This window comes from Cervus canadensis, chromosome 21 (assembly GCF_019320065.1).
Source record: "Cervus canadensis isolate Bull #8, Minnesota chromosome 21, ASM1932006v1, whole genome shotgun sequence".
Lineage (NCBI taxonomy): Eukaryota > Metazoa > Chordata > Mammalia > Artiodactyla > Cervidae > Cervus > Cervus canadensis.
The window spans coordinates 6,641,816-6,665,719 of NC_057406.1; the positions used below are offsets into that span (position 1 = coordinate 6,641,816).

General features: G+C 49.3%; 2 protein-coding genes across 3 annotated transcripts in view; one reads left to right on the forward strand and one right to left on the reverse strand.

The window, feature by feature from the left end:
* Positions 1-1,493: 1,493 nt before the first annotated feature.
* On the reverse strand, positions 1,494-11,664 carry LOC122423110 (proline-rich proteoglycan 2-like). The gene is made up of 5 exons (XM_043439894.1): positions 11,633-11,664; positions 8,249-8,739; positions 5,572-5,663; positions 3,744-4,759; positions 1,494-3,123 (listed from the first exon to the last, which is right to left on the reverse strand). The coding sequence occupies exons 1-4, from the start codon at positions 11,662-11,664 to the stop codon at positions 4,532-4,534; spliced, it is 843 nt and encodes a 280-aa protein (XP_043295829.1). The 3' UTR covers positions 1,494-3,123; positions 3,744-4,531.
* TCF20 (transcription factor 20) overlaps positions 7,558-23,904 on the forward strand; it is an 89,601-nt gene continuing 73,254 nt past the window's right edge. The window contains exon 1 of one of the 2 annotated variants that reach the window (XM_043439793.1): positions 7,558-7,893. The gene's annotated coding sequence lies outside the window, so the exon portion shown is untranslated. The remainder of the gene's footprint in view (positions 7,894-23,904) is intronic. The other variant, XM_043439791.1, reaches the window with a different exon arrangement.

Here is a 23,904-nt window from a genome sequence, read left to right on the forward strand (position 1 = left end):
TGGCTCCCACTGCTGGCGTGACAGACATCCTGATGAAATATATCACTTTAAAAAATTTTTCAAAAGAAGTTTCCAGAGAGCTCTCTTATCCTCACGGGAACCATAAGTAGCCTGAACGGTTGTCAGGTTCCAGGCTTGGCTTTGAGATGACTTTTCAGAGACCCTCCCTTGCCTGGGCCTCAGTTTCCTCATCTGTAAAACAGGGCAGGAACCGAATCCACCCATGAGGGTTGACCCTGTGTGAGTCTGCACGTGTGAAATGTGCTTTGTAAACTCGAAATCACCTTACCGCGATTGGGATCTTTCGGTTCTGTTTCTGGTCGTTTGGGACATGGTCACGGGCAGACGCCTGTGTGGTGTCATTGCTGGGTGCTGGCCCTGGACGCAGGCTTCAGTGAGATGCTGGCTATCCTTGCAAGGGCTCCTTGAGGAGTGACCTCACTGAAACCCTTGAATTTTGTGATTTCCAGAGAATGTGGAAGCCCCCCCACCCCACCCCCAGGCAGCCTGGCCCCTTCCAGGGGAAAAGCTGGTGTCATGTCTGTTAGCTCATTCCACAAATGGTTTTGGAGCAGCTCCACACACGGAGGATGATGCTGGAGAACTGGAGGTCAGCTCTACCCTTGAGAGCTCAGTCTTGGAGGAAGGGATTGAAAACTCCACCCCTAAATGACCAGACGGCCAAGGGTCAGGGGTGGCTGGATGCAAAGCATGGGCTTTTCAAAAGACACTCAGCCATGGAGCAATTGGCGGGATCGTTTATAAATGAACACTGACTCTTTTCTCTGCTTGGAAACCTTCCGCAGTTCCTCGTTTTGCCTTTGGGATAAAGTCCCCAAGCCTTTCTCGGTTTGCACTGTTTTGCTCCAGCTGCACCTCCAGCTTACTCATTTCATTTGAATTGCACTGGCCTCCTTTCCCTTCCTGGAAATCCGCTCGCTCCCTCCTGCCTGAGGGCTTTTGCCCGTGCTGTGCCCACTGCCTGGAGCTCTCTCCTCCAACCTCATTGCTTGGCAACTTCCTATCTGTCCTGCAGGTCTCAGCTCAAATGTCCTGGATCCCCCAAGTCCCAGGCTCCCATTACATACCCTCTGTGCACCTTCCTGCTTTCTTATCAATGTGTATTGTGCGTGCATGCGTGTTTGCGCGCATGCTTAGCAGTTCAGTCGTGCCGATTCTTTGCGACTCCATGGACTGCAGCCCACCAGGCTCCTCTGTCCATGGGATTCTCCAGGCAAGAATTCTGGAGTGGGTTGCCATTTCCTCCTCCAGGGGATCTTCCTGACCTAGGGATCAAACCTGCATCTTCTGTGTCTCCTTTGTGGCTATTACCAAATGATTAGTTATGTGATGATTTTTGCTCTAATGGTCCCAGGGGACTATATGCTCCATGACAATAGAGACCCTTGGGCTCAAGACCTCGTGTATGGTGAGGGCTCAATTACTGTTTGTTGAATGAATTTATATTGAGTATTAAAGTAAGGGCTCGTGGAGGTGGTAGCATTTGCGTAAGACTTGAAAGAGACTTGAAAGAGGGTATGATTTCAGTCTAGGAAAGAGGGAAAGGCTTCCTGCTTTGGGTAGCAGACAGACACACGGTGGGGACACGACTCATTTGGTTTGGCAAAGAAGCAGGATGGGACACGTGAGAGAAGGCTGGAGAGGTGGTGGGGGCCAGATGAGGGCTTTGAGAATTTACTTGAATTCTGAAACTCCTTGGGACCCACCGACAACTTTTGAGCCAGAGGGAGTTGGGGCAGTAGGGTCAAAGCTGGCTTCTGGAAACTGTAACGAGTTTGCGGCAGGGAGGGGTGGGCCGGGAAGAGAGGCTGCCATCCAGAAGACCAGCTGGGAGTTGGAGAATCCACTGACTTGGCTGCTTTCTATTTCCCCGGCATCACACATGTGCCTTGGAGTTATCCTGTGAGCTCCTGGGGAGACACAGACAGTGATGTGGAACCTCACAGGGCAGGACTGCTTCCAGAAGGCTCTCACCTCGGTGGCAGGGCAGCCTCGCCTGAGTCCCTGGAGGGAGGGAGGTGGAGTAGAGTGGACGCTGACATCCACACTTCCCACACATGTGTCCTAGTACCTTCCCCGTGGCCCGGGAGTTGTGACACCGTGTGGTAGAGGAGCAACAGCAGCATCTCCGTCAAAGCCCAGCACACTGGGGCCACCTCCGCACCCCTCATGGTGGGGGTGCGGCCGATGCGTCCCGAAGAACCGGGATTCTGGAGAATGACCCGGAGCCGCAACTTGGCAGCCGTGTGCCTTTGCGGGGGGGCATCTTATGAGCAATTCTGGGCTTCAGTGTCTTCAGCTGTGAAGCGGGGGGCTACTTGGGTGTCGTGAAGGGTCAAGGATGAGGACACACACACATGGAGCCCCAAGCATGGGGAACACTGGAGGCGCGGGAAGTCGTGGCTGTTATCATGGCTGCGTATTTTCTCCACGGTTTGAATTCTTTGCAGGAAGCTGGGGTTTCAGGCTTAAAGTGAAGAGCGTGTCAACAGAACAGGACGGAACAAAGTCTTTTCCCAGCATGCCTCAGCATGCAGCACTGCCTTCCTGTGGAGCCCAACAGGGACGGGGCTAAAAGTCTTGAGCTTTCAAGCAGAAATAATCCCGATGGAAAGGAACCTCCCTATTGTTCGCCTGTGATAAAGCCATGCAGGGGCTCCACAGTCCGACCCGCCTGGGTTCAGATTTCGTCTCTGCCTCGTGACTCAGTTTCCTTATCTGCGGAATGAGGTAATAATAGTATCCACCTCTTGGAGCTTTGGTGAGGATTAAGCAAGTTAACGCAGGTGAAGCGCTTAGAACACGCCTTTGTCACTACTATTGTTAGATCATTTCATCTTCAGTTTAACACTTTGCCGGGCTGCAAGTGACTCAGCTGCGGCTCCGGGGCCAGAAGGCTGAGTTCAGACTAGCTCTGTGGCTTGCCAGCTGTGTGACCTCAGGCAAGTTTCTTAACCTCTCTGTGTATCCCATTTCCTGCTCTGCACCGTGAAGATGGCAATCCCTGCCTCATAAGGTTGGGAGTGGGGAGGAGAGACGGGTCGGCCAGGTAAGGGACCCGACTTCCTGGAGGCAGGTAGACCACTGGGCTCTTCTTCCCACCTGTTACAATTTGAAGAAATGAGACTCAGGGCCATCAGATAATTTGCTGAAGGACACATGTCAGTAAAACCAGGCTAGGCCCCCAGCTCAGCGCCCTGTACTGGGCCACCACGCCAGGGACTTCCCAGGGAGACTCGGACCACAAGTGGCAGGAGTGGGGAGTGGGCTGAAGGGTGATCTGTCCCGTGAGAGGGGCCTCCTGTTGCCTGGCTGTGTCTCCTCCTGTGTCCTGAGTACGCTGATGCCCGGCTCCTGCCGTTTGGTGGGCAGGCCTTGGTCTTCCAGGTGTGGGTCTGAGGGTCCAATGCCTGCAAACTTACCACGCTCCAGGGATTTACGCTGTTACTTTGGGGAGAGGCTGACACCCACCCTGCTGTGTCCCCTCCCATCTCTTTTCCCGTCTGCCTGCAAACGTTGGGGCCCACCAACTGTCTGTGTCCATCCATCTTTCCCATGTTTATCGACTGCTGGGAAACTTAGTGGCTAAGAGTGCAACCTCTAAAGACCCCGGTTCCAATCCCAGCTTGGCCTCTTCTGAGCAGTGTGACTTGGGACAAGCTGTCCAGCTCTCTGTGTCTCAGTGGTTCCATCTATAAAGTGGGGATGGGAACACTACCAACCTCATCGCGTCGCTGCAAACCCACAGTGCCTATTCCCAGTGAGCTTGGATTCTTCTGGGCTGGGGATCCATTTCTAATGGGATCGTTGTTATGGTGATGGTGCCTGGCCCTGCCTTTGAATGCTGGAGACCGGAGGGAAGCAGAGGGGTCTGCCCTGCCAGTGCTCACGGTCCTGTGGGACAGAAAGGATGCGAGCACAGACAGCCCAGTGAGACCAGTGAGGGCTGAGGAGGAGGCAGCCACTGCTTGGGCCCTGGAAGAATGAGGGGGAGGGCAGGGTTGAGGGGCAGATCTCTGGGTCAGAGGCCACTGGGAGACCCCATGAAATCAAGTGTCCCAGATACAAGGCCTTGTAGGATCCCACCCCTACCCACCTCTGCACCCCCATCTCCGGTTCCCATGGCTGTGTGCACTCCTGGGAACGGCGTGGCTGTCCGCACGCGGCTCCGTCTTGGGATTCCCCGACAGGCTATCTCTCTGGAGCCATCCCCACCCCCTGCGCCTTCCTGCCTGCCCTGCCCTTGCCTGGGAAAGACCTGTTCTGAGGTCCTGTGTTCCCTCCATCAGGGCCCGCAGCCTCGCACACCGCAGGTGCTCTGTGTGGAAGGAAGGCGTGCCCACAGAGGTTCTGGCCACCCCTGCTGTTTGTGCTCTGCGTGGGGAAAGTGCCTGACTGGGGACAGGCTCTGCAGGATGGGGGCGGAGGGAGGGGGGTCCCCTACTTCCGGTAAGCGGAGGCTTTTTTTGGTAATTCGTCTCCTGGAGGCCTCCCTCTTCGTGTGCTCCAGTTAGCAGGAGGCCCCTCCCAAGAGGAAGGAGAGCTGGGGCCCACTGAAGGATAAAGGTGCGGGCGGGCGGTACGTGTGCTCGAGAGAGCGCCAGGGAGCCAGAGGAAGGACATCCGCCTGCCGCTGAAGGCGCCGCACCCAGCTCACTTCGCACAAGTCACTGATATGCCGGGCAGGGCCAGTCTCCTCAATCAATCCGTGCTGACAGATGGTAGCGGAATCACTGACCTAGAGGCAGAAGGCTCCATTTGTAATCCCGGAGTGGCTCAGGCGCCTGGAGGAGGGCAGAGGAGTTTGTAATAAAGGGAGTGACACGGGGTTTCCAAAAGCCATCTCGGAGCTGGAGGAGGAGGGAAAGGATTAATTTTGCTTCTGGAATTGAAACCACTGATTCAATTCAATAAGTATTTTTTGAGGGGACTGGGTTAGACGAGAGAGAGGGAGAAAAAGAAAAAAAAACTCAACTAATCTACTGTTCTTCAAGTGTGGTAGGAAAAACAGGATTCTCACAGACGGGACAGTGAGAGAACAATGGAAGATACTAATGTGATCAAACAGGTCCCCAGTTAATTGTGCTCTGGCCACTATGGGGTCTTGACTAGTGACTGACTAGCTCTCTGAACCTCAGTCTGCTTGTCTGTCCACATCATAGAACTGTTGCTATTGCTAATGTGTGCCTGGTACTGTACTGAATTCTTTATGCATCTCTTTAGATTCCCATAACACTTCATGAGTGAGGTCACATTATCCCCATTTTACCAAGGTTCAGAGAGGTGAAGTGACTAGTCCAAGGTCACACAGCCCAAGTCTGTCTGTTGGTCATAATGCCCACACATGTTCTCTTTCCAGATGGTACTGGAAGGGAAAGTGATAGGCTGCTAAGGGGAAAATGTCCAGGCTGGCCCGGCCTGAGGACTGGGGAAGTCTCCAGGTCGGTCGGATGTTAGCTAGCCACTGTTCCAGCAGGGTCCAAAGTGGGGGCTGTAGGGTCAGTCTCAGGACAGGAGGCAGGAACAAACAAAAGCCTGGACTTCAGTTACCTGTCTGCATTCCTTCCCTTCTGAATGAGGCTTTGCAGGGCTTGTCGCCATCCCTTTCATGTTCTGGTCCCCCAGTCTGAGACCCAAAGGGGCTGAGGAAGAAGGAATAGGAAGGAGAGAAGGATGGGGGCAGGAGACTCTTAGGAAATGGGCTTCCCTTTTCTTCACAAATTCTCTCAAGAAATTGAGAGAGCTCCCAACGCCAAATGGAAGCTCTCACACATCTTTCTGTGTTTGTCCAGAAAACATGGGTCTGTGCTAAGAGTTCCCTCTTTCCCTCTGTAGCTCTGACTCAAGCAAAAGCTAGCACTGGCCTTTTAAGTCTTGGTGCCAAAGAATTTGAAAATGAAACTCACAGAACAATGGGAACAGCCAGAGGGCAGGGCTTGGCGGCCTGTTAAGCTCTACCCCGGAAGAGACCGGCACCCCACCTGGCATGCAGGAGGTGCTGGGGGACCAAGGGTCCAAGAATAGCTCTGACCCACATTGGAGCCAGCCCCCACTTTGTACGATTGGACAGAAGCCAGGAGAAATCAAGGCCTTCCCCAGCCACATCCTCCTGGGGTGCCAGCAGCAACTCAGACCCTGCTTTGGATCCTTTTGCTGGCAGCAGGTGTTGCCACAGCCAGAATCCTCTGCTGGTGGCCCAGGGCAAGACAAAGCTAATGTCTCTGTCTAGGTAGGGTGACAGGTGAAAGGGCAGAGCCAGTCCCTGGGGAGCTGTGGACCTCAAATACACTGAAACTGCACCCCAGGCCGTTCCTATCAGCTTCCACCTGCTGCCCACTTCTTCCAATTCCAGTTTACTTTCAAGTCAGGTTGCTTTAGGAAAGGAAGCCACATATACTCTCTTAACATCTAGGGCAGATGGGGGCCCAATTTAGAATTAGCAGTTTTAGTCAACGTTAGGGACATCTAGTCCACATGCTCCTCCTTCCCACTGTACCAACCGGAAACAGGCCTAGAGTGGGGAGAGAATTTGACCAGGTTTCTGGGTGAGTGAGAGAGGGGATTACAAACACTTCAAACACAACCGACCCTCTCACTGGTTGTCTCACTGTGATGGCAGTGGGTCAAGCAGCAGAAACATCTCCGGTTGTTTTACAACTGAGATTTTCTAAAAAAAAAAAAAAGTCAACCATTCCTTTGCTCCATAAAACGTACAGGAGATTTGCAAAAGAAGGCTGGGAACTGCCCGAGGCCTTGGCGCCACAAATCCTCCACCTCATCTCCAAATTAATTCTGGACCCTGGGTCCAGCCAGCCAGGCGTGGCAGTTTTTTTTTTAAGGCTGCCTCAGGCAAAGGCAACTGGCATTTGGTGAGCATCTACTTTACAGGCGAGGTTGGTGGGCCTCCTCATCCTTGCTTTTATTGCGGAGGAAACTGAGTCCCAACAGGGCCCAAGTCATTCATCCAAGGACATGAGGCGCCAAGGGGTGGAGGGCGGTTAGGGAAGTAGGCCTGCGGGCCCGGAGGGCGCTAGGGCGGGCAGGAGCCGGCCCCACTAAGCCAGGTTACAGGGGGTCTCTCCACACGGGGCCAGAGGCACGATTTTGGTTTTGGTGGCTCCGAGGGAACTCCAGAAATCTCAAGGAGAGATTCCGGGCCACAAACTCCCCAGAAAGTTGGCTCGCGGCCACTCCCAGGACGGCCGGGATCTGCGGGCCAAGATGGCACTGGGTGAGCGGCGAGACACGCGCGCCGCACCCCGCAGCTGCCGAGGGGGACCCGCCGCCGCCTCCGCGCGACTCAGGCCGCCGGGCGGGCGGGGCGGGCCGGGGGGCGCCGGGAGGTCTCCGGCTAGGCGCGCGCAGGCCTCGGCGCGGCCGCACGCGGGTGGGCACGCGCGCGCCCGCCGGCCCCGCCCCCCCGCCGCCCCGCCCCCGCCGCGCGCCCCGCCCCCGCCGCGCGCCCCGCTCCCGCCCGCCCGCGCGCGCCGCTGCTCGGAGCCCGGCGATTGGCCGTCCGGCGTCACCTGACGCTCTGTTATTTCCTGTGTGTTGGGAGAATGGAGAGAAAAAACCCCGAGCCGAGCGGCTTTCGGCCCCTGCGAGGCGGCCGCGGCCTCCGCCGGGGGAGCCCGCCCTGAGGCGCGCCCGACCGGGGAGCGAGCGAGCGAGCGCGAGCGCGAGCGCGCGGGCCGGAGCGAGCGTCGAGGGGCCGCGGCCCCCCGGCCCGCCCCGCCGCCGGCCCCGGGCGCCCGAGCTGGAGGCGGCGGAGGCTTCCCCCACCCCCACCCCGCGCAGCGCCGTCCGCCGCCGCCGCTCCTTCCCCTCCCGCCCCCGGCTGAGGCCGAGGGACCGGGCGGGGGGCTCCCGCAGGTAACCGCCGCCCGCGCCTGAGGGGGAGGGGCCGGGGTCAGGGGCTGAGGGGTTTGTGGGGAGCGGGCAGGCCGGGTGTCTTGGCCTCCGGGGCTGGGGGCAGACAGAGGTCCTTGCCCTGCCCGACCTGAGAGTGCGCCGAGCCCCCCGGATTCCGAGGCCAGGACTCGGGGTGCTGAGGGGCCGGCCCGACCCGACCCGGGCGTGCAGAGAGGAGCGGCCTGCCTTGGCCTCGGGGCGCTGAGGGGAAAGGGCCCGGCCTGGAATCATCGGGGCGCTGAGGCGGGGGTTGGGGGGTCTCGGTCTGACCGGGCGTGGGCACCGGTCCTGGCCTGAGGGTGCCGGAGAAAGGTACCTGCTCGTCGCAGCCTCGGGTGCACCGGCGGCGGGTGTGAGCGGGCGGCGTCCGGGGGGTCGGCGGGGTCAGCGCCGCCCGCCCCGGGGTGGGGGGTGCCCCCCTGGCAGCCCCGGGTATATCCCGCAGCTCTCGCCACTTTGCTGGGGGCGAGGCGGGCGGGCGGGCGGAGGGCCGGGCTTGGGGAGGGGCCGGCCGGGCTACCGCGGGCGGGAGCGGAGCTGGGGAGCCGTCGCGCGCCCCCGCCGCGGGGAGGGCAAAGGGCCCGCTTCTTGCCATGTGAACACCTGAAGCCATGTGGACGCGGCTGCTTCTCGCCTGTTGGGGGCGGAGGGCAGGTACCAACTGGCCGGGCGCAAGGTCCCGGCCCCCCACCCGGGGGCGGAGAGCCGAGCGCGGGACCCCCTTCCTGTGTGGGGTTTTTCTCCCCCGCCGCGGTGAGCAGGGCTGTGGGTGCTGCATCCGGTGGTCCCCCGTGTGCGAGCGGACGGCTCGTTTTGGTGGGGGGGGGGTGCCTGGGGCTTTAGGCTTCTGATCTTTTTGGGGAAGATGGGGAGTGGTGGTGGAAGGAGAGCGGCCGGTCCGGCCCAGCCCGCTCTGGCAGAGGATGGAGGTGGAATGTCTCCCGTGCGCCGGGATGGGAGTGGAATTTAGTGAGTTGAGGGGCGGGGAGGGGGGGGTGTGGGGAGGCGGCGCAGAGGAGCGGCCGCCTTCCTGGGCCTGTGGGTGGGGATTATTGTCTTTCTGTATTTGTGGTTGTGGATTCTAGCTCTGTCTGCAGCCCCTTCGTTTGCCCTTAGGGGACAGATCAAAATTAGGATACCGCCCCCCCGCCCCCCACCTCGCGAAGATTAGATGTCTCTGATAACTTCTGTAAAATGGATGGAATTTTCTAGCTGTTATCTAACAGGCAGATCTTTGAATGATAATCGGACCCTTCTGTTAACAGCTTCGGTGAGGAGTTTAAGGGAGGATCCTCAGTTAAGATCCTCACTGAGGATCTTAAAGGGAGTGGAAGCTGGCTGAAGTGGGAAACTGCCCTGAATGAAGTTCGACCAGGAAGACCCAGGAATCTCCTTCCAGCTTTGCCACCAAGTGAACTATAACCCTGGCCAAGTTACCTGCCTCCCCAATACTTCAGTTTTGTCCGCTTCAGTAAAGGCTCAAACGTTCCAGGGCTTTTAGGTAGTCCCTTGTGCTTTTGCTTTAGTGGTAGGTGACTTCCTGGGAGATGCAGACTGTTGCTTACCTGGCTTTTAAAAGCCTATCTCACCTTTCAGTTTTCAGCTTCTACTCCGACAGAGTGTAAGACTTGGTCAGGGTGCAGTTTTTCCTCGAATTCCAGATGCTTTTCTGTGCTTCTCAGAAAGTATATTCTAGCCTGGGCTGAATGTGCCTTGTATTTTTTTTTTGTCTTTGCAAGAAGGAGTTATCAGGGAGAGGTTTTTTGGTCGTCTTCTGACTACTTGGAATTGCGGATAATGTGTATTTGATTCTGTGTGTTGGTTAGCTTCAAGGAAATCCAAGATCTTTCTATGCAGGATATTTCGAAGGGACCTTATTTAAAGTTCCTTCAAGGGATGTTTGGCTAACTTTTGAAATTTCCAGCTTTAGTATTCTCAGAGAAGGAATAAAGTGGAATTCTATAACATCTCCTGTGAAGTGGCATGCTAGTGGAATTAACTATCACCTCAGGGTGCACTAATTATTTGCATCCCCAATTTATTCCTTAATGGTAGCTGGATGCTTCCTCTCAGATGCTGAAGAACCCCAATTAATTTCACTGATTTTATGGTGTGTGAGGGCCTTAGGCCATGCCTTTGACTGGCTAGGCCTTCTGGACCAAACTCAGAGGTTGGTCTTGTTTGTCTTAAATTTCTAGTATTGGGATTCTTGAAGGACATGTACCTAATGTGTGACATGTCTTTCTTAGACCACTTTTTAATTCTTTTTGTGCACACATTTCAAAAAGGGTCACAGCTTTGGGAGGTAGGCCCATAATGCCCACCTTGGAGATGGATTGATAGACTTTTCCTTGTGTGTTGACATCAGGCCTGTCACATAGGTAGACGCTTTTATATGGCTGTGCAGGTTGATTATTTGGGGTTTTCCAAAACAAACTATTTATGTTGGTATTTGAATTATGACCTTGCTTTGTGTGGGCTTTTAAAAACCTTACAGTTACTTAAATTGTAAACAGTTATCCTACTCACGTAAATTTACATTTTTGTTGTAACTTATGAGGAAAAAGTTATAAAACTCTTACAGAGGAAGCGTTTATTTGTGTGTACGTTTGTGAGAGAAGGTTGCCAAGGCAGTAAGATGTCAGGAGATAAGGATTTTAGGTTCTGTAACCTTTTTTTTTAACCTTCATAAAGTGTAGTGGGATGTAGATCAAGAAATTAGAGTTGGACTTCTAAGTTCAACCTGGTCTTTCTAAGGAGAGGAAAGGATGCTAGCATTTGTTTTAAAAAACAAAACCAGAAATACCCCAGTATGTTCTGTCCAAGGCGTTTTAACTTATCTAACAAAATCCACCCAGCAGACCTGAGATATATCACCTCTTCTTTTCCTGAGAGGTCAAGGAGCTGATTGGTTGTGACTGTCCTCCCCCTGACTCCAAAGCCTCTGTTAGGTCCGTTATAGCTCACTGCCAGCTCAAGTAACAAATCAGCTAGTGGTAGATTGGCTTTGGAATCCAAATTGCCTGCTGTGCTTCCCTTCTTCATCTTTTCCTTTTTTTTTTTTTAATTTAAAAGTTATAATGAATTTGAAACCTGGCCTCAGGAAGGCTGTGCCTTCTGATTTAGTGATGCCGAGAGTTTTCTAAAATCTCACTTTCCTCAGAACTGGCCGGTTTTGCCAGTGCACCTGAGATTTAATCGAAAAAGTTTCTCTTTCATACCCAATTCTGCCATTCTGGCTTGAACTGAAAACTTCTGTCAGCTCAAAGAGTGACACAATATATAAGAGGCTGTCTCCCTTCCTGTCTGTTTACAATGTACAGGAACCATTATCTGGTACCTGCTCTCATTTTGGCCAGATGGGATTCAAAAGGTACATTTATAAAAGACAGCTCTTCCCTAGTATGCCTTCAGCTGTCTTCCCCCTAGGGGCTTGTGTGCAAGACACCTTGGTGATATCGTTAGCTCTATCTGGGGCTTCTGACTGTGTGCCTTCATTTCCTTTTTGTGGAGGTAAAAGTAACAAAATAAAGGAAAACAGCATAATGCTATTTATATTGGAGCAAAACTGTACACATAAGTCATACATTTGAAATATAATGAAATCAAGCCTTTCATAGAGCATAATTTGGTCACATTGCATTTAGACTGAATAGGTTTTTTTTTTATTATTAGGTTTGAAGGTCGTCTTAATACCTACGGTACATGCAGTATGGGTGGAAAGATTCTCATGGCGACAAACACGATCAGTACTTTCTGCATTAGAGCTGTATTTACTTTGTAGGTAATGTGCATGGCCCAGCAGGAAGGTGAACCGTAAAGTGACTTACTGGTGTATCTGTGGCTTGTTATCTGATGCTTCATTGTGGGAATGTTAAGAAAGAGAAAGCATTAGCTACAGGGGAAGATATCCTTACTGCAGTCTGCATATGTAAGCTGTTCTGTGGGAAAGGGTGGAAGTTATTGCAACAGTTGAATATCCGCCTGATTGGAAGAGTGTTTTCTGTGTGTTTGAACAACACATCCCTAAACATGGTTTAAGGTTCTCTATGTTCTAATTTTCATTGACAAGCATTTGTAAGCACTGTTCTGAAACATGGGAGGTACAGTGGTGGGCAGGATAGAGAAGGAGCCTACTCTGGAGACGGACTGTTGACAGTAAGTAAATGTGTCTGGCAGTGAACATAGTGATGAAGAGAATAAAAAGACAATGTGATAGTGACTCAAGGGAAGCTGCTCAGAGTGATCATAAAGATGTCCCCGCTTCTGGAGAATTTTCTGCCAGTAGGGCAGTCAGACTGGATCTGTGGGATGGATGAAAGTGGCATTAAACAAAGTGAATGATTTGCTTTAGTCCTGAGCATCTTGAGAAGTTAATCCAAAGAATAGACGTGGGTTGGCTGAAGTCTTCCCTCTGCTTTGTGAATGGGGACCTGGCTCAAGAGAACTTAAGAGGGATTATTAGTGATACTTTATAAAGGGTAGGAAAGAGAAATGTGTGTGCTTTATTAACATTGTTCTGATAAAACCCAGAAATGTGGAGGGAATTCCCCTGGTGGTCCAGTGGCTAGGGCTCTGCTCTTTGACTACAGGGGGTGTGGGTTCAAACGAAGATCTTGCAAGCCATGCACAGTCCCCCCCCAACCCCGCAAAAGAAAAAAGCAAAACCACAGAGATGTGTTGTTATATTGATGACTGCTAGGCATTATTAGAAACATCATTTAATTATGTCTGTTTCGCTGTTAAGAAGTTGGATTGGGGTGTTAACAATCATTGTACTTGGTTAAAACTTCAACTGAAGCTAGCAAAAATTAGTGATATCTGTATGCAGGGCACTCTGCTAGATATTGCTTCAAAGAGAAGATCCCAAGTGACCTTGGGTGGGGTAGTGGGGTGGAGGAAGCAGGGGTATCTGAGAGTGGGGACTTCGGCAGGAGAGGAGACAGTGCAGTCAGAGAGGCTTTGTTATCCACAGCCGGGAGGGTCTGTCCTCCACAGTTTTGCCGGCCAGCCAGTGGCATCCAGATACCTTCACCCACCCTTTCTGTGCTCTCTGGTAGTTATCTAGAGAGCTGAAAGAAATCGTCTCGTCTAGCACTTTACAACCTCTTTACTACTCAGGGAAGGGGCCAGGGAGGTGGTGACCTGCCCATAGTTAATGTAGCTTTACACTGACAGTCAAGGCGAGGACCCTGTTCTTTGCCAGCAAGGCTGGTATTCTTTCCACTGTAGCCCCTGCTCTGACCAGAGGGTTGGTCGTTAACATTCGCTCCTGAGTAGAAAAAGAAAGGTCGCCTTGGGTTGCTAATGTACTCATGTAGGGAAAAGCCTGTGTAGTTCCAGTCTTAAGAAGTCAGGGAGAAGACACACATCAACCTCAAAAGCAGGGTATGGACAAAGAGAATTGTACTGCTCTTTTTTTTTTTCACACAGATATGTATATATAGTGTTGGTTTCTTTGGGCCCACCAAAGACATAATCTCACCCTGGTTTTATCTTGATCCAGAATGGATGACATGGAGAAGTTCTGCCACATTTAGCATTAGTTGTGAAGTTCACGCTAGGCCCTTTAGATGTAGGGAGAAATTTCTGGTACGTGGCTAAAAATGAGTTCTAGAACTCAAAAGAGGTAAGGCCCTGGCAGTCCTAAGGTTTTCACCTCTCGACCTCAGTTTCAGGGAAGATTTCACTTTTACATTTGGAAGCACCCTAGGCTAAACCGTTCCTTTGGGAGCCTGGAGATCATCGACGGTGCCTGATCAGAGCAGGGGTTCTTGAGCAGGACTGCATCCCTAGATGTTTGCAGGACTTAGTGCTCAGGTGGGTCAGTTACCTGGGGGCAGGTTTTGTATCCCTTTCGCAGTAATGTGCAAGGGTATTCTTGCTGTAGAAATTCTATGTGATGGGCAGTTTATGGAGGCAGAAGAGTGTGAAGGAGAACATGTGGCCTCAGTCTGGCTCCATCACTTATTAGCATGAGTGAGCTTAGGCATTTTGTTTGAGCCACAGTTTCCTTGTCTGTAAAATGGAGATACATCTTCCTCAGGGCCAATGGGAAAAGGAACTAAAATAGGAAAAGTATATAGTGGAGTGCACCACCTATAGGTGAATGGTATCACCTGTAGGTGAATGGTAGTTGCCCACTGAAGCATTCCACTCTGTGCTGTGTGCCAGGACACTAACTGGAGCGGAGCTTGTTGTTCAGTCCCTCAGTCATGTCCAACCGACCCCATGGACTGCACCACACACCAGGCTTCCCTGTCCTTCACCATCTCCCGGAGCTCGCTAACTCATGTCCATTGAGTCGGTGATAACCGTCTCATCCTCTGTCATCCCCTACTCCTCCTTCCTTCAGTCTTTCTCAGCATCAGGGTCTTTTCTAGTGAGTTGGCTCTTTACATCAGGTGGCCAAAGTATTGGAGCTTCAACTTCAGCATCAGTCCTTCCAATGAATATTCAGAATTGATTTCCTTTAGAGCACAGCTCATTCTAGACCACCTGACCAGCCTCCTGAAAAATCTGTATGCAGGTCAAGAAGCAACAGTTAGAACTGGACATGGAACAACAGACTGGTTCCAAATCGGGAAAGGAGTACGTCAAGACTGTATACTGTCACCCTGCTTATTTAACTTATATGCAGAGTACATCATGAGAAATGCTGGGCTGGATGAAGCCCAAGCTGGAATCAGTCTTGCCGGGAGAAACATCAATAACCTCAGATATGCAGATGACACCACCCTTATGGCAGAAAGCGAAGAACTAAAGAGCCTCTTGATGAAAGTGAAAGAGGAGAGTTGAAAAAGTTGGCTTAAAACTCAACATTCAGAAAACTAAAATCATGGTATCCGGTCCCATCATTTCATGGCAAATAGATGAGGAAACAATGGAAACAGTGACAGACTTTATTTTTGGGGGCTCCAAGATCACTGCAGATGGTGACTGCAGCCATAAAATTAAAAGACGCTTGTTTCTTGGAAGAAAAGCTATGACCAACCTAGACAGCGTATTAGAAAGCAGAGACATTACTTTGGACTATAGCTGAACTTTAAAGAAAGTTGAGTACCAAAGAATTGATGCTTTTGAACTCTGGTGTTAGAAAAGATTCTTAAGAGTCCCTTGGAGTGCAAGAGGATCTAACCAGTCCATCTTAAAGGAGATCAACCCTGAATATTCATTGGAAGGACTGATGCTGAAACTGAAACTCCAGTACTTTGGCCACCTGATTCAAAGAACTGACTCATTGGAAAAGACCCTGATGCTGGGAAAGATTGAAGGCAGGAGGAGAAGGGGACAACAGAGGATGAGATGGTTGGATGGCATCACCGACCCAATGGACATGAGTTTGAGGAAGCTCCAGGAGTTGGTGATGGAGAGGGAAGCCTGGCGTGCTGCAGTCCATGGGGTTGCAAAGAGTTGGACACGACTGAGTGACTGAACTGACTGACTGACTGACTGATTCCTGCCAATCCTGTTGGTTTTAGATCCTCATAGGTCTGCTCAGTGCCCATGCTCAGTTGTGTCAGACTCTTTGCAACCCCATGGACTGTAGCCCACCTCTGTCCATGGACTTTCCCCTGCAAGAATGCTGGAGTGAGTGGGTAGCCGTTTCCTACCCCAGAGGATCTTCCCGACCCAGGGATCAAACCCGAGTCTCCTGCATTGGCAGCCAGATTCTTTACCACTGAGCCACCTGGGAAGCCATCTGCTCAGTAGAGAAGGGCAGTTAAAACAGGGCTATTGGAAGTGCTCTAATGGGGAAATACATGGAGCTGAACCAAGACATATTATTCTCACTCAAATGGTCATACGAGACTTCTCAAAGGAGGGCCATTGGCTTTTTTGTCCTGACGCTTGTTGTTCTCTCAACAGTCTCTTCCCAACTCTGTGGCTCGTTCCTCCGCTTTTGCTTATCGGTTGGCATTCTCTGGACCCTCTTGGTTCATTGCACTCACTCTCCAGGTGCTCTCATATACCACTAGGTTTTGATGATTGCCCATAAGTTGATGACCATCATGTTAATATCTTTAGCCAGACTCTCCTAGCTCCTCTTAACTCCTCCTGCTTGATGCTGCAATTTGGATAGCTCATCAGTAGGTTGAGCTTTGTAAGTCCAAAACTAACACATACTCCTTAAACTCTCCTCCATTTGTTCCCTTCTCCATAAGTGATTTTAACATCTAACCACTTTCTCAAATCCCATTCCTCCTTTTCTCTCACCACCCTCCACATCTAATCTATCACATTACTGTCAGTGCAGTTGCTGTAATATGATTTGAATCTGTCCACTCTGCTGCCACAATCTCTGAGCCACCATCATCTCTTACCTGGAACATTGTGATTGCCTCTTAACATGTCCCCCTGACTTTTGCCCATCTGACTTTATTCCACTTTGCCCAGAGCGGCCACAGTCACCTGTCTTTGCTCCACTTTAAATCATTCAGCGGTTTCTCATAGCACTAAATAGAAAATCCAGACTTCCCATTTCTCACAAGGCTCTGAATACCCCGGCCCTTGCCCACCTCCCCGGTTGCCTGTCTCCTGGTTTTGCTTGCCATCTTTCAGCAACATTGACTTTCTCTATGTCCCAGAAGGCCCCAAACTCTTTCTCATCTCAGGGACTTCTTTATATGCTATGTCCTCTGCTCAGAACACTGGCCAACCCAGCCTTTTCTCATCCTTCAGGATATTTGTGGAATGAAAATGCATAGCAGTAAAGGTGATAGGGTAAGGAGGAAAAGTGTCCTTGGAGTGCGTCTGTTGTTCAGTCGCTCAGTCGTGTCTGACTCTTTGCGACCCCATGGACTGTAGCACGCCAGGCTTCCCTGTCCCCTACTATATCCTGGAGTTTGCTCAGAGTCCTGTCTGTTGAGTCGGTGATGTCATCCAACCATCGCATCCTCTACTGCCCCCTTCCCTTTTTGCCTTCAATCTATCCTAGCATCAGGGTCTTTTCCAGTGAGTTGGCTCTTCTATCACATGGCCAGTTTCAGAGCTTCATTGAAGCTTCATAAAGTCTAAAAAAGTGAAAAATGTTTGAAGAGCTAAAAGAATGTGAGTTTGGTTGTGTTGCAGGTGGAGTTATTCAAGCGAAACACTTAGGACTCAGGCAGCCAGAACTCCCTATACTGCTGATGATGCCACGCCATTGGAAAACTGTTTTGAAAGGTTCTTAAAAGGTTAAACATGTCTGCCCTGTGACCCAGCAGTTCCATTTGTAGGTATTTACCCAAGAGAAATGAAAACCTGTGGCCACAAATAAGCCTTGTACGAGAATATTCATAGGAGTTTTATTCATGATAGCTGAAAACTGGAAACAGTCCAGTTGTCCATCATTGGGATAATGGATAAACGGAATGGATATTCATACAGTGGAAGACCACTCAGCAACAAAAAGAAACTGCTGATACATGTAACAGGGAAGAATTTCACACAGACACAAAAAAGTACACAATGGATGATCACATTTATAAGAGATTCTAAAATAGGCAAAAGTCTGTGATACCAGACATTGCATCAGTGGTTACCTCTTTGTAGCAGGGGGTTCACTGGAAGGGGACATGAGAGAACTTTCTAGAGTGATGGAAGTGTTCAGCACCTTGGATAGGCGTTCATCACATCTTACTGAGTGATAACCCTATATGTAATTTTGCTGTATGTATATTATACCTAAAAACAACTGAAGAGTTGTCCTAGATTTCTTTTTCCCTTTCACTCTCAATATTTAGTCTCCCAGCAAATTCTGTTCATTTTATGTCCAAGACACATTCTGAATCTGTTCCCCCCTCCCCATCTCAAGCACCATCTCCTCTTATCCAGGCTACTCTACTACTAGTTTCCTGACTGGATTTTCAGCCCCCAATATTTTTGGCCCTCTCAAATAATATCTTCTGCTTTTCAGCTAAAATGATCTTTAAAAGTTCACGTTGGGTTTTGTCAGTTGTCTTCCTGCAGCCCTTCAGTAGCTTCCTACAGCCCTTCAGTAGCTTTCCATTGATTTCATGGTGACCGACAAGGGTCTCTGAGCCCATCTGACCTGGCCTCCTCCTTGCTCCCTTCAGTTCCAGTCTCTTTGACCTTCCCTCTGTTTCTTGAACACCTCAGGCTCATTTCTACCTTAGGAGCTGTTCACTCAACATTGCCTCTGCATGGGACATCCTGCTTCCCAAATCTGTGTGAGACTTGTTTCTGTTTGCCATTCAGGTTCAGTTTATCTTTTCTTTTTTGGCCACACCAAGCCACATGCAAGATCTTAGGTCCCCAAGCAGGGATCTAACCTATACCCCCTGCATCAGGAGTCTTAGCCAGCGAACCACCAGGGAAGTCCCCAGGTTCCGTTTAAATATTTCTTTCTCTCTGCGTTTTCTCTAGCCCTTATGGTCTGAAGTAGTGCTTCTTCACATCAGCCTGCTTTATTTTATTTATAACTTTTATCACCACCTGAAATTATCTCATCCTTTTATTTGTTTGCCCGTGCCTTCCTCTAGGATTGAGGTTGGCTTGTTCACCGTTGTACATCAATGTCAGCAGCAGTGTTTGGCCCATAAAGGTGGTGGTGGTGGTTTAGTCACTCAGTCATATCCGACTCTTTGTGACCCCATGGACTGTAGCCTGCCAGGCTCCTCTGTCCATGGGATTCTCCAGGCAAGAATACTGGAGTGGGTTGCCATTTCCTTCTCTAGGGAATCTTCCTTACCCAGGAATCGAACCCGGGTCTCCTGCATCACAGGCAGATTCTTTACCGACTGAGCTACAAGGGAAGGTTTTGGCACATAACAGTTGTTGTTTGGTTGCTAAGGCGTGTCTGACTCTTGTGACTTCGTGGACTGTAGCTCGCCAGACTCCTCTGTCCATGGGGTTTCCCAGGCAAGAGTGCTAAAGTGGGTTGATCTGGCACATAGGAGGCCCCGATGCTGGGGAGGATTGAGAGCAAGAGGAGAGAGTGAACACAACTTAGTGACTAAATAAACAACAAGGCCCTGTGTATTGACTAAGTGAAGGTAATGATGCTGGTGATGATGGGATGAGAACAGGCCAACTAGGAAGTAGATTTGTGAGGGAAAAGGAGGAACCAAGGAGAGTCCAGACTTCTAGCTCGGAAACCAGGTGCTGGTGGCGCCATTCACTGAAATAGAAAACAGTGGAGAATGAGAAGATTGGGGTGTGGTAGGAAGTGATAAATTTAATTTTGAACTTAAATTCAAAATGCTTATAAGGACGGCATTAGGTGTTAGAGGCACAAAATGGACATTAGGGGAAGGGACTGGGCTATAGGGTAAGACGTGGAGGTGAGCATGTCTTTTCCAGCCTGGGAATAGATGAGGTTGCTGTCAGGGTGAACAGGGAGTGTCTGTATGTAGGAAAGTGTTCCTTCCTCTTTCCTGCCTGAGTGATGGGCGTCTGCCACCAGTAATGGGGACTTCACAGGACTCAGCCCCTCGCGGGTCTCGTAGTTGACACTCCCATCCGCCCTGCCCGCCCAACTTTGTGCCCCAGTTATATTGTTGCTGCTAATAATGACAAGGGCTCAAAGGGTCAGGACAGAACTCTGAGGAATGTGAACATTTAAGGCAGCAGGGCAGCGTTTAAAGAAGAGCGGAGAGGATGCAACCAGCAGGTGAGAAGGAAAACCCAGACAGCCTGACATGAAGAAAGCCTCAAGTCAGAGGCAGTAGCTAAGCTTGCTGAAACATGTCATTTGAAAGGATAGGGGATGACTGAAGCCAGGTGGTTGTGTATTGATGAGAAAGTGGGGTGAAGAAGTGGAGACAGTAAGTTTGGAGTCGAGCCTTTGTAAAATTTGGCCACTGAGGAAAGTAAAAAGTAGTTATAGGGAGAACCTGGGGTTAAGTGAAGAGTTTTTTTAGACATAAGAAAAACTTAAGCGTGTGTAAATGGAGGTGGGAAGGAGCCAGCACAGGGCTGAGTTGAAGATGCGGAAGAGCACTGGGTTGAGGACCTTCCAGGAGATCTCAGGGCCCTGTGTGATCCAGGTGATTGGCTTTGAATTGTAGGAATGCCCTCTTCTGGGGGAAAGCAAGTTGTGTGGGTGGGATACATGTGGGCCTGGGGGCAGTGGGCAAGAGTGCTTTCCGGTGAGCTCTGTGAAGCTCTCTGCTGGGGGACAAGAGCGAAGTGGAGAGCAGGAAGCTTGAACAAGGAAAGCTTTCAAGAGACTGCTGTGGCAGGCAGATAGAGCTGGCTGAGGAAACAAGGTCTGCAGGGGTAAAGTAGAAAGTAGTTAAGATGAGCTTGCTGCCTCTTGGGATTTTAGAGAAACTGGTCGGACCTTGACCAGTTTTGGATTCCAGTGATTTAGACTCAGCTTTTCCTGCCTGTGTCCCCGTGTGCTTCTGCTGTTCCCATTTATTAGACCAGTGGCTTGTAAATTACCCCAGAGCTCTCAGACTTGACCTAACCACTGCTTCCATGCACTCCCTGTGTTAGGTGGGTGGCAGGGTTCTCAGTGTTGTACCAACACAGGTAAGGTGGGGGATATTCTTATCCCCTTGGACCTGGGTACCCCAAGTGGCCTGGCTGTAGTGGAAGAAGTGTATCATCTTGTGAGCTCCACAGCTCGAGCAGCTCTCATCATCTCTCTCTTCTTATCTTGGGTACCTGTAAGATTTTTGCTGGAAAAACTGCAAACTGTTTTCAAATACTCCTGCGCGAGGCTCTAAGGCCCTGTGGTCAGGGCTGTGTTGTGTTTTGTTTTGGAGCCCCCGCAGCTGGCGCGCTGCCCGTCAGTGCGTGGAGAGTGAACGCCTCTGAGCCTCTCCCTGGACTGTCCTCCCTTTCTCCTGTGTCTGTCCATGTGTTACAGTTAATATGGAGTGTGTCTGTTTCACCACAAGATTGGATTCCTAGATGGTCACCGTACTTTGTTAATCTTTATTTCTCTATGTCCCCTTCACATAGTACGTATTAAAGTAATGTTAAATTTGAATTTGTTGTTGAAAAAAACTTGCAAAGCATCTCTAAGAGTAACTAAAATAGTTGAAGAATGGAGGGAAAATTCGGAGACAATATCAGCCAAAGAAATGAGTTAATTTAGCCTGATAAAGTATTCTCAGCAATGAGTTGATGAGGGTCTTCAGTTCAGTTGCTCAGTCGTGTCCAACTCTTTGCGACCCCATGAATCGCAACACGCCAGGCCTCCCTGTCCATCACCAACTCCTGGAGTTTACTCAGACCCATGTCCATCAAGTCGGTGATGCTATCCAGCCATCTCATCCTCTGTCGTCCCCTTCTCCTTGCGCCCCCAGTCCCTCCCAGCATCAGGGTCTTTTCCAACGAGTCAGCTCTTCGGGTATGTTGGAGTGACGGCCTGCTGTTCCTCTCCTCTGACACAGAAAGCAGCAGATAAGGTCAGAGGGACTGCTAGTGGCTGGGGTGGACAAACCACATAACTCCCTGCCCTGTGATACCTTTGAAGGGAAGAGTTTGGGTTTGAATTTAGAAAAAAATAGAGTGGGGTCCAGAAGTGCCATTTTGGGGCCTGCTTGTTAGAACATCATCTGTGTGAGGGCAGGGACTTTCTGTTCCCCATCATATCCCTGGCATCTAGAATAGTGCTTGGCAAGTTGGTAGTGCTCAGCAAATAGTTTTTGTATGAATTAATAAAAGAAGTAGAGTTTTCTTGCCAGCTTTCAAAGGAATGTGCCATAGGAGCTTCAGTTTCTTTTTCCCCTTTGGCTCACTGTTCATGATCCCTTTCTGAATTAATGAGTTCCATGCATTTATTACTTGCTTGAACTTATCTTGCTCAGCTTTCAAAGGATGCCAGCACAGTCTACTGTTCTCTGGATTTAAAAAGAAATCAGCAGCTTGTTTTCAAAATGAAGAGGTTTTAAGATTTCATCAGAAATCTTTTTATATAGAAAAGATTTCTTTTGTTGATGCTTTTTGCTTATGTTTAAGATGTAAACCTTGAAAATGTTAAAGAGAATTGAAATTGACTTCTAATTATAGTAGTTGATTATATGTTTATTGAATCTTTTCTCAACAGACCAAACATTATCTGTACTTCCCTTTTTTTTTTTTTGCCATATTCTTAATATTTGATACCAGTCCTTCTGTATCTGCTCAAGAATCTTCCTCAGTGAGTAATTCATCAGGAAATCTCTTCTCGGAAGCCTGTGATAATACAGCTCAAGGGGTGTCTCCGCTAATGTAAAGTCACAACATTGACTGTGTAGAAGTCGTGTATCTGATTTCATTAGCAAATTAATAGGTGATACCGGTTCTGAGGAGGAGAGACTAATGTTTTCTCTCTGCTTTAGTTCATTCTAAATTAAATCATTTGGAAACAGGAAAATGGGAAATTCTGTCTTTCCATCTAGAGATGAGTAAAGACCTGGTTCTGTAAGCCAATACATTGTTTCTCTTGTTGACTTGATTCAGCTTATTAACATTTTATTGAGATACACTTTATAGTATTTTAAGAATAAGATTAGAATCTGCTAAAATAAAAATTTGAAAAAAAATACTCTTAACAGTATTTTTGTTCTAGAGTTAAAATAGTCATATGAGAATAGTTACTTTTGTTGAAATAGTTGTACATGGAAATAATTATATATGTTAAAGAAAAATGTCAAGAATGTTAGCATAGTGTTTTAGTTGAAACAACTTTTAGAACTTTTTTTTTCTTGAAATGCATCCTTTTATTATAAAATTAGTGCATGCTCTTGGTATAAAATTGAAACAGTACATAGGTGTATAATCCTACTCTTTGGATATAGCTATTGTTTATAGCTTAGTGCATATCCAGTACATTAAAAAAAATAGGCTGTATTTTTTTAGAGCGGTTTTAGATTCACAGCAAAATTGAGAGGAAGATACAAATATTTCCTATATTCCCTCTGCCCCCACACATGTGTAGCCTCCCCGGTTTATTAACATCTCCCACCACAGTGGTTCATTTATTACAATTTATGAACATACCTTGACACATTTTCACCAAAGTCCATAGTTTACACTGTTGTTTACTCTTAGTGTTGTATTGTATATTCTGTGACTTGGGAGAAATTTATGACCTGCAGCCATCATTACAGGATCCTACAGAGTAGTCACTGCCCTAAAACTCCTCTGTGCTCCGCCTGTTCATCCCTCCCTCCCGGTCATCCCTGGCCACCATGGTCTTTTTACTGTCTCTGTAGTTTTGACTTTCACAACATGATATAATTGGAATCATACAGTACATAGTCTTTTCAGATTGGCTTCTTTCACTTAGTAATATGTATTTACATTTCTTCTTTGTCTTTTCATGGCTTGATGGCTCATGTCTTTTAAGCATTCAGTAACAGAACTGTCTTTTTATTTGCAAATGAAGGTGGTTCTTGGTACTGTTCTACAAAATATTCTGAGGTTTCTATTTGCAGGTGGTTCATCTCCTGAAGACTTCTTAACTATTTACTTTTTGAAACTTTCTGGAATCTTTTTTCCCCCATGTGGTTGGCTGAACTTGTGCATACAGAGAACCAACTGTATTTGGTTTGGACACAGGGAAGTCTTGTCCTTATCCAAAGATTGTTTTGGTGGTTAGGAACCTTTTGGAGAAGAAATCAGGATAGAGGTAGGTAGAGAATGAAGCGTAGCACGTCTTGTACGTTGGAATACACAACAGGAAGCCAGAAGTGACCAGGTGAGCATCAGCAGTTGTTCTTCAGAACTCTGGGATGAGTCCTAGCACTTATCCTCAGGGTGTTCAGTAGTGTAGTGAGGAAGCAAACAGGCAGTCAGTGATCCTGCATTGTAAAAAAATTGGCCACAGACAAGGGAAGGTGCTAGAAAACAGTTGTTGGTTCTAGAGAAGTGATAGCAGTGAGAACCAGCAGCCTTAGCAAGATTGTGGTCCTGACAGGTGGACAGAAAGGTTGGCATCACGCAACAGGAGGCAGTCTTAGGGCCAGGACGTCCATTGTCCTGTCTCCTTAAATGAGCATCACAGAGGGCATCTCAAAGCTATTTTAGAAC

Coding starts and splice junctions, on each gene's coding strand:
- LOC122423110 (XM_043439894.1), bottom strand. CDS start 11,664: ATGAGAATCTTTCCACCCATACTGCATGTACC. Junction 8,740..11,632: donor CCACCCATACTGCATGTACC/GTAGGTATTAAG, acceptor CACCAAAACGAG/CCGTCCGCTCGCACACGGGG. Junction 4,760..5,571: donor AAGGGAAGGAATGCAGACAG/GTAACTGAAGTC, acceptor TTCTGCCTCTAG/GTCAGTGATTCCGCTACCAT.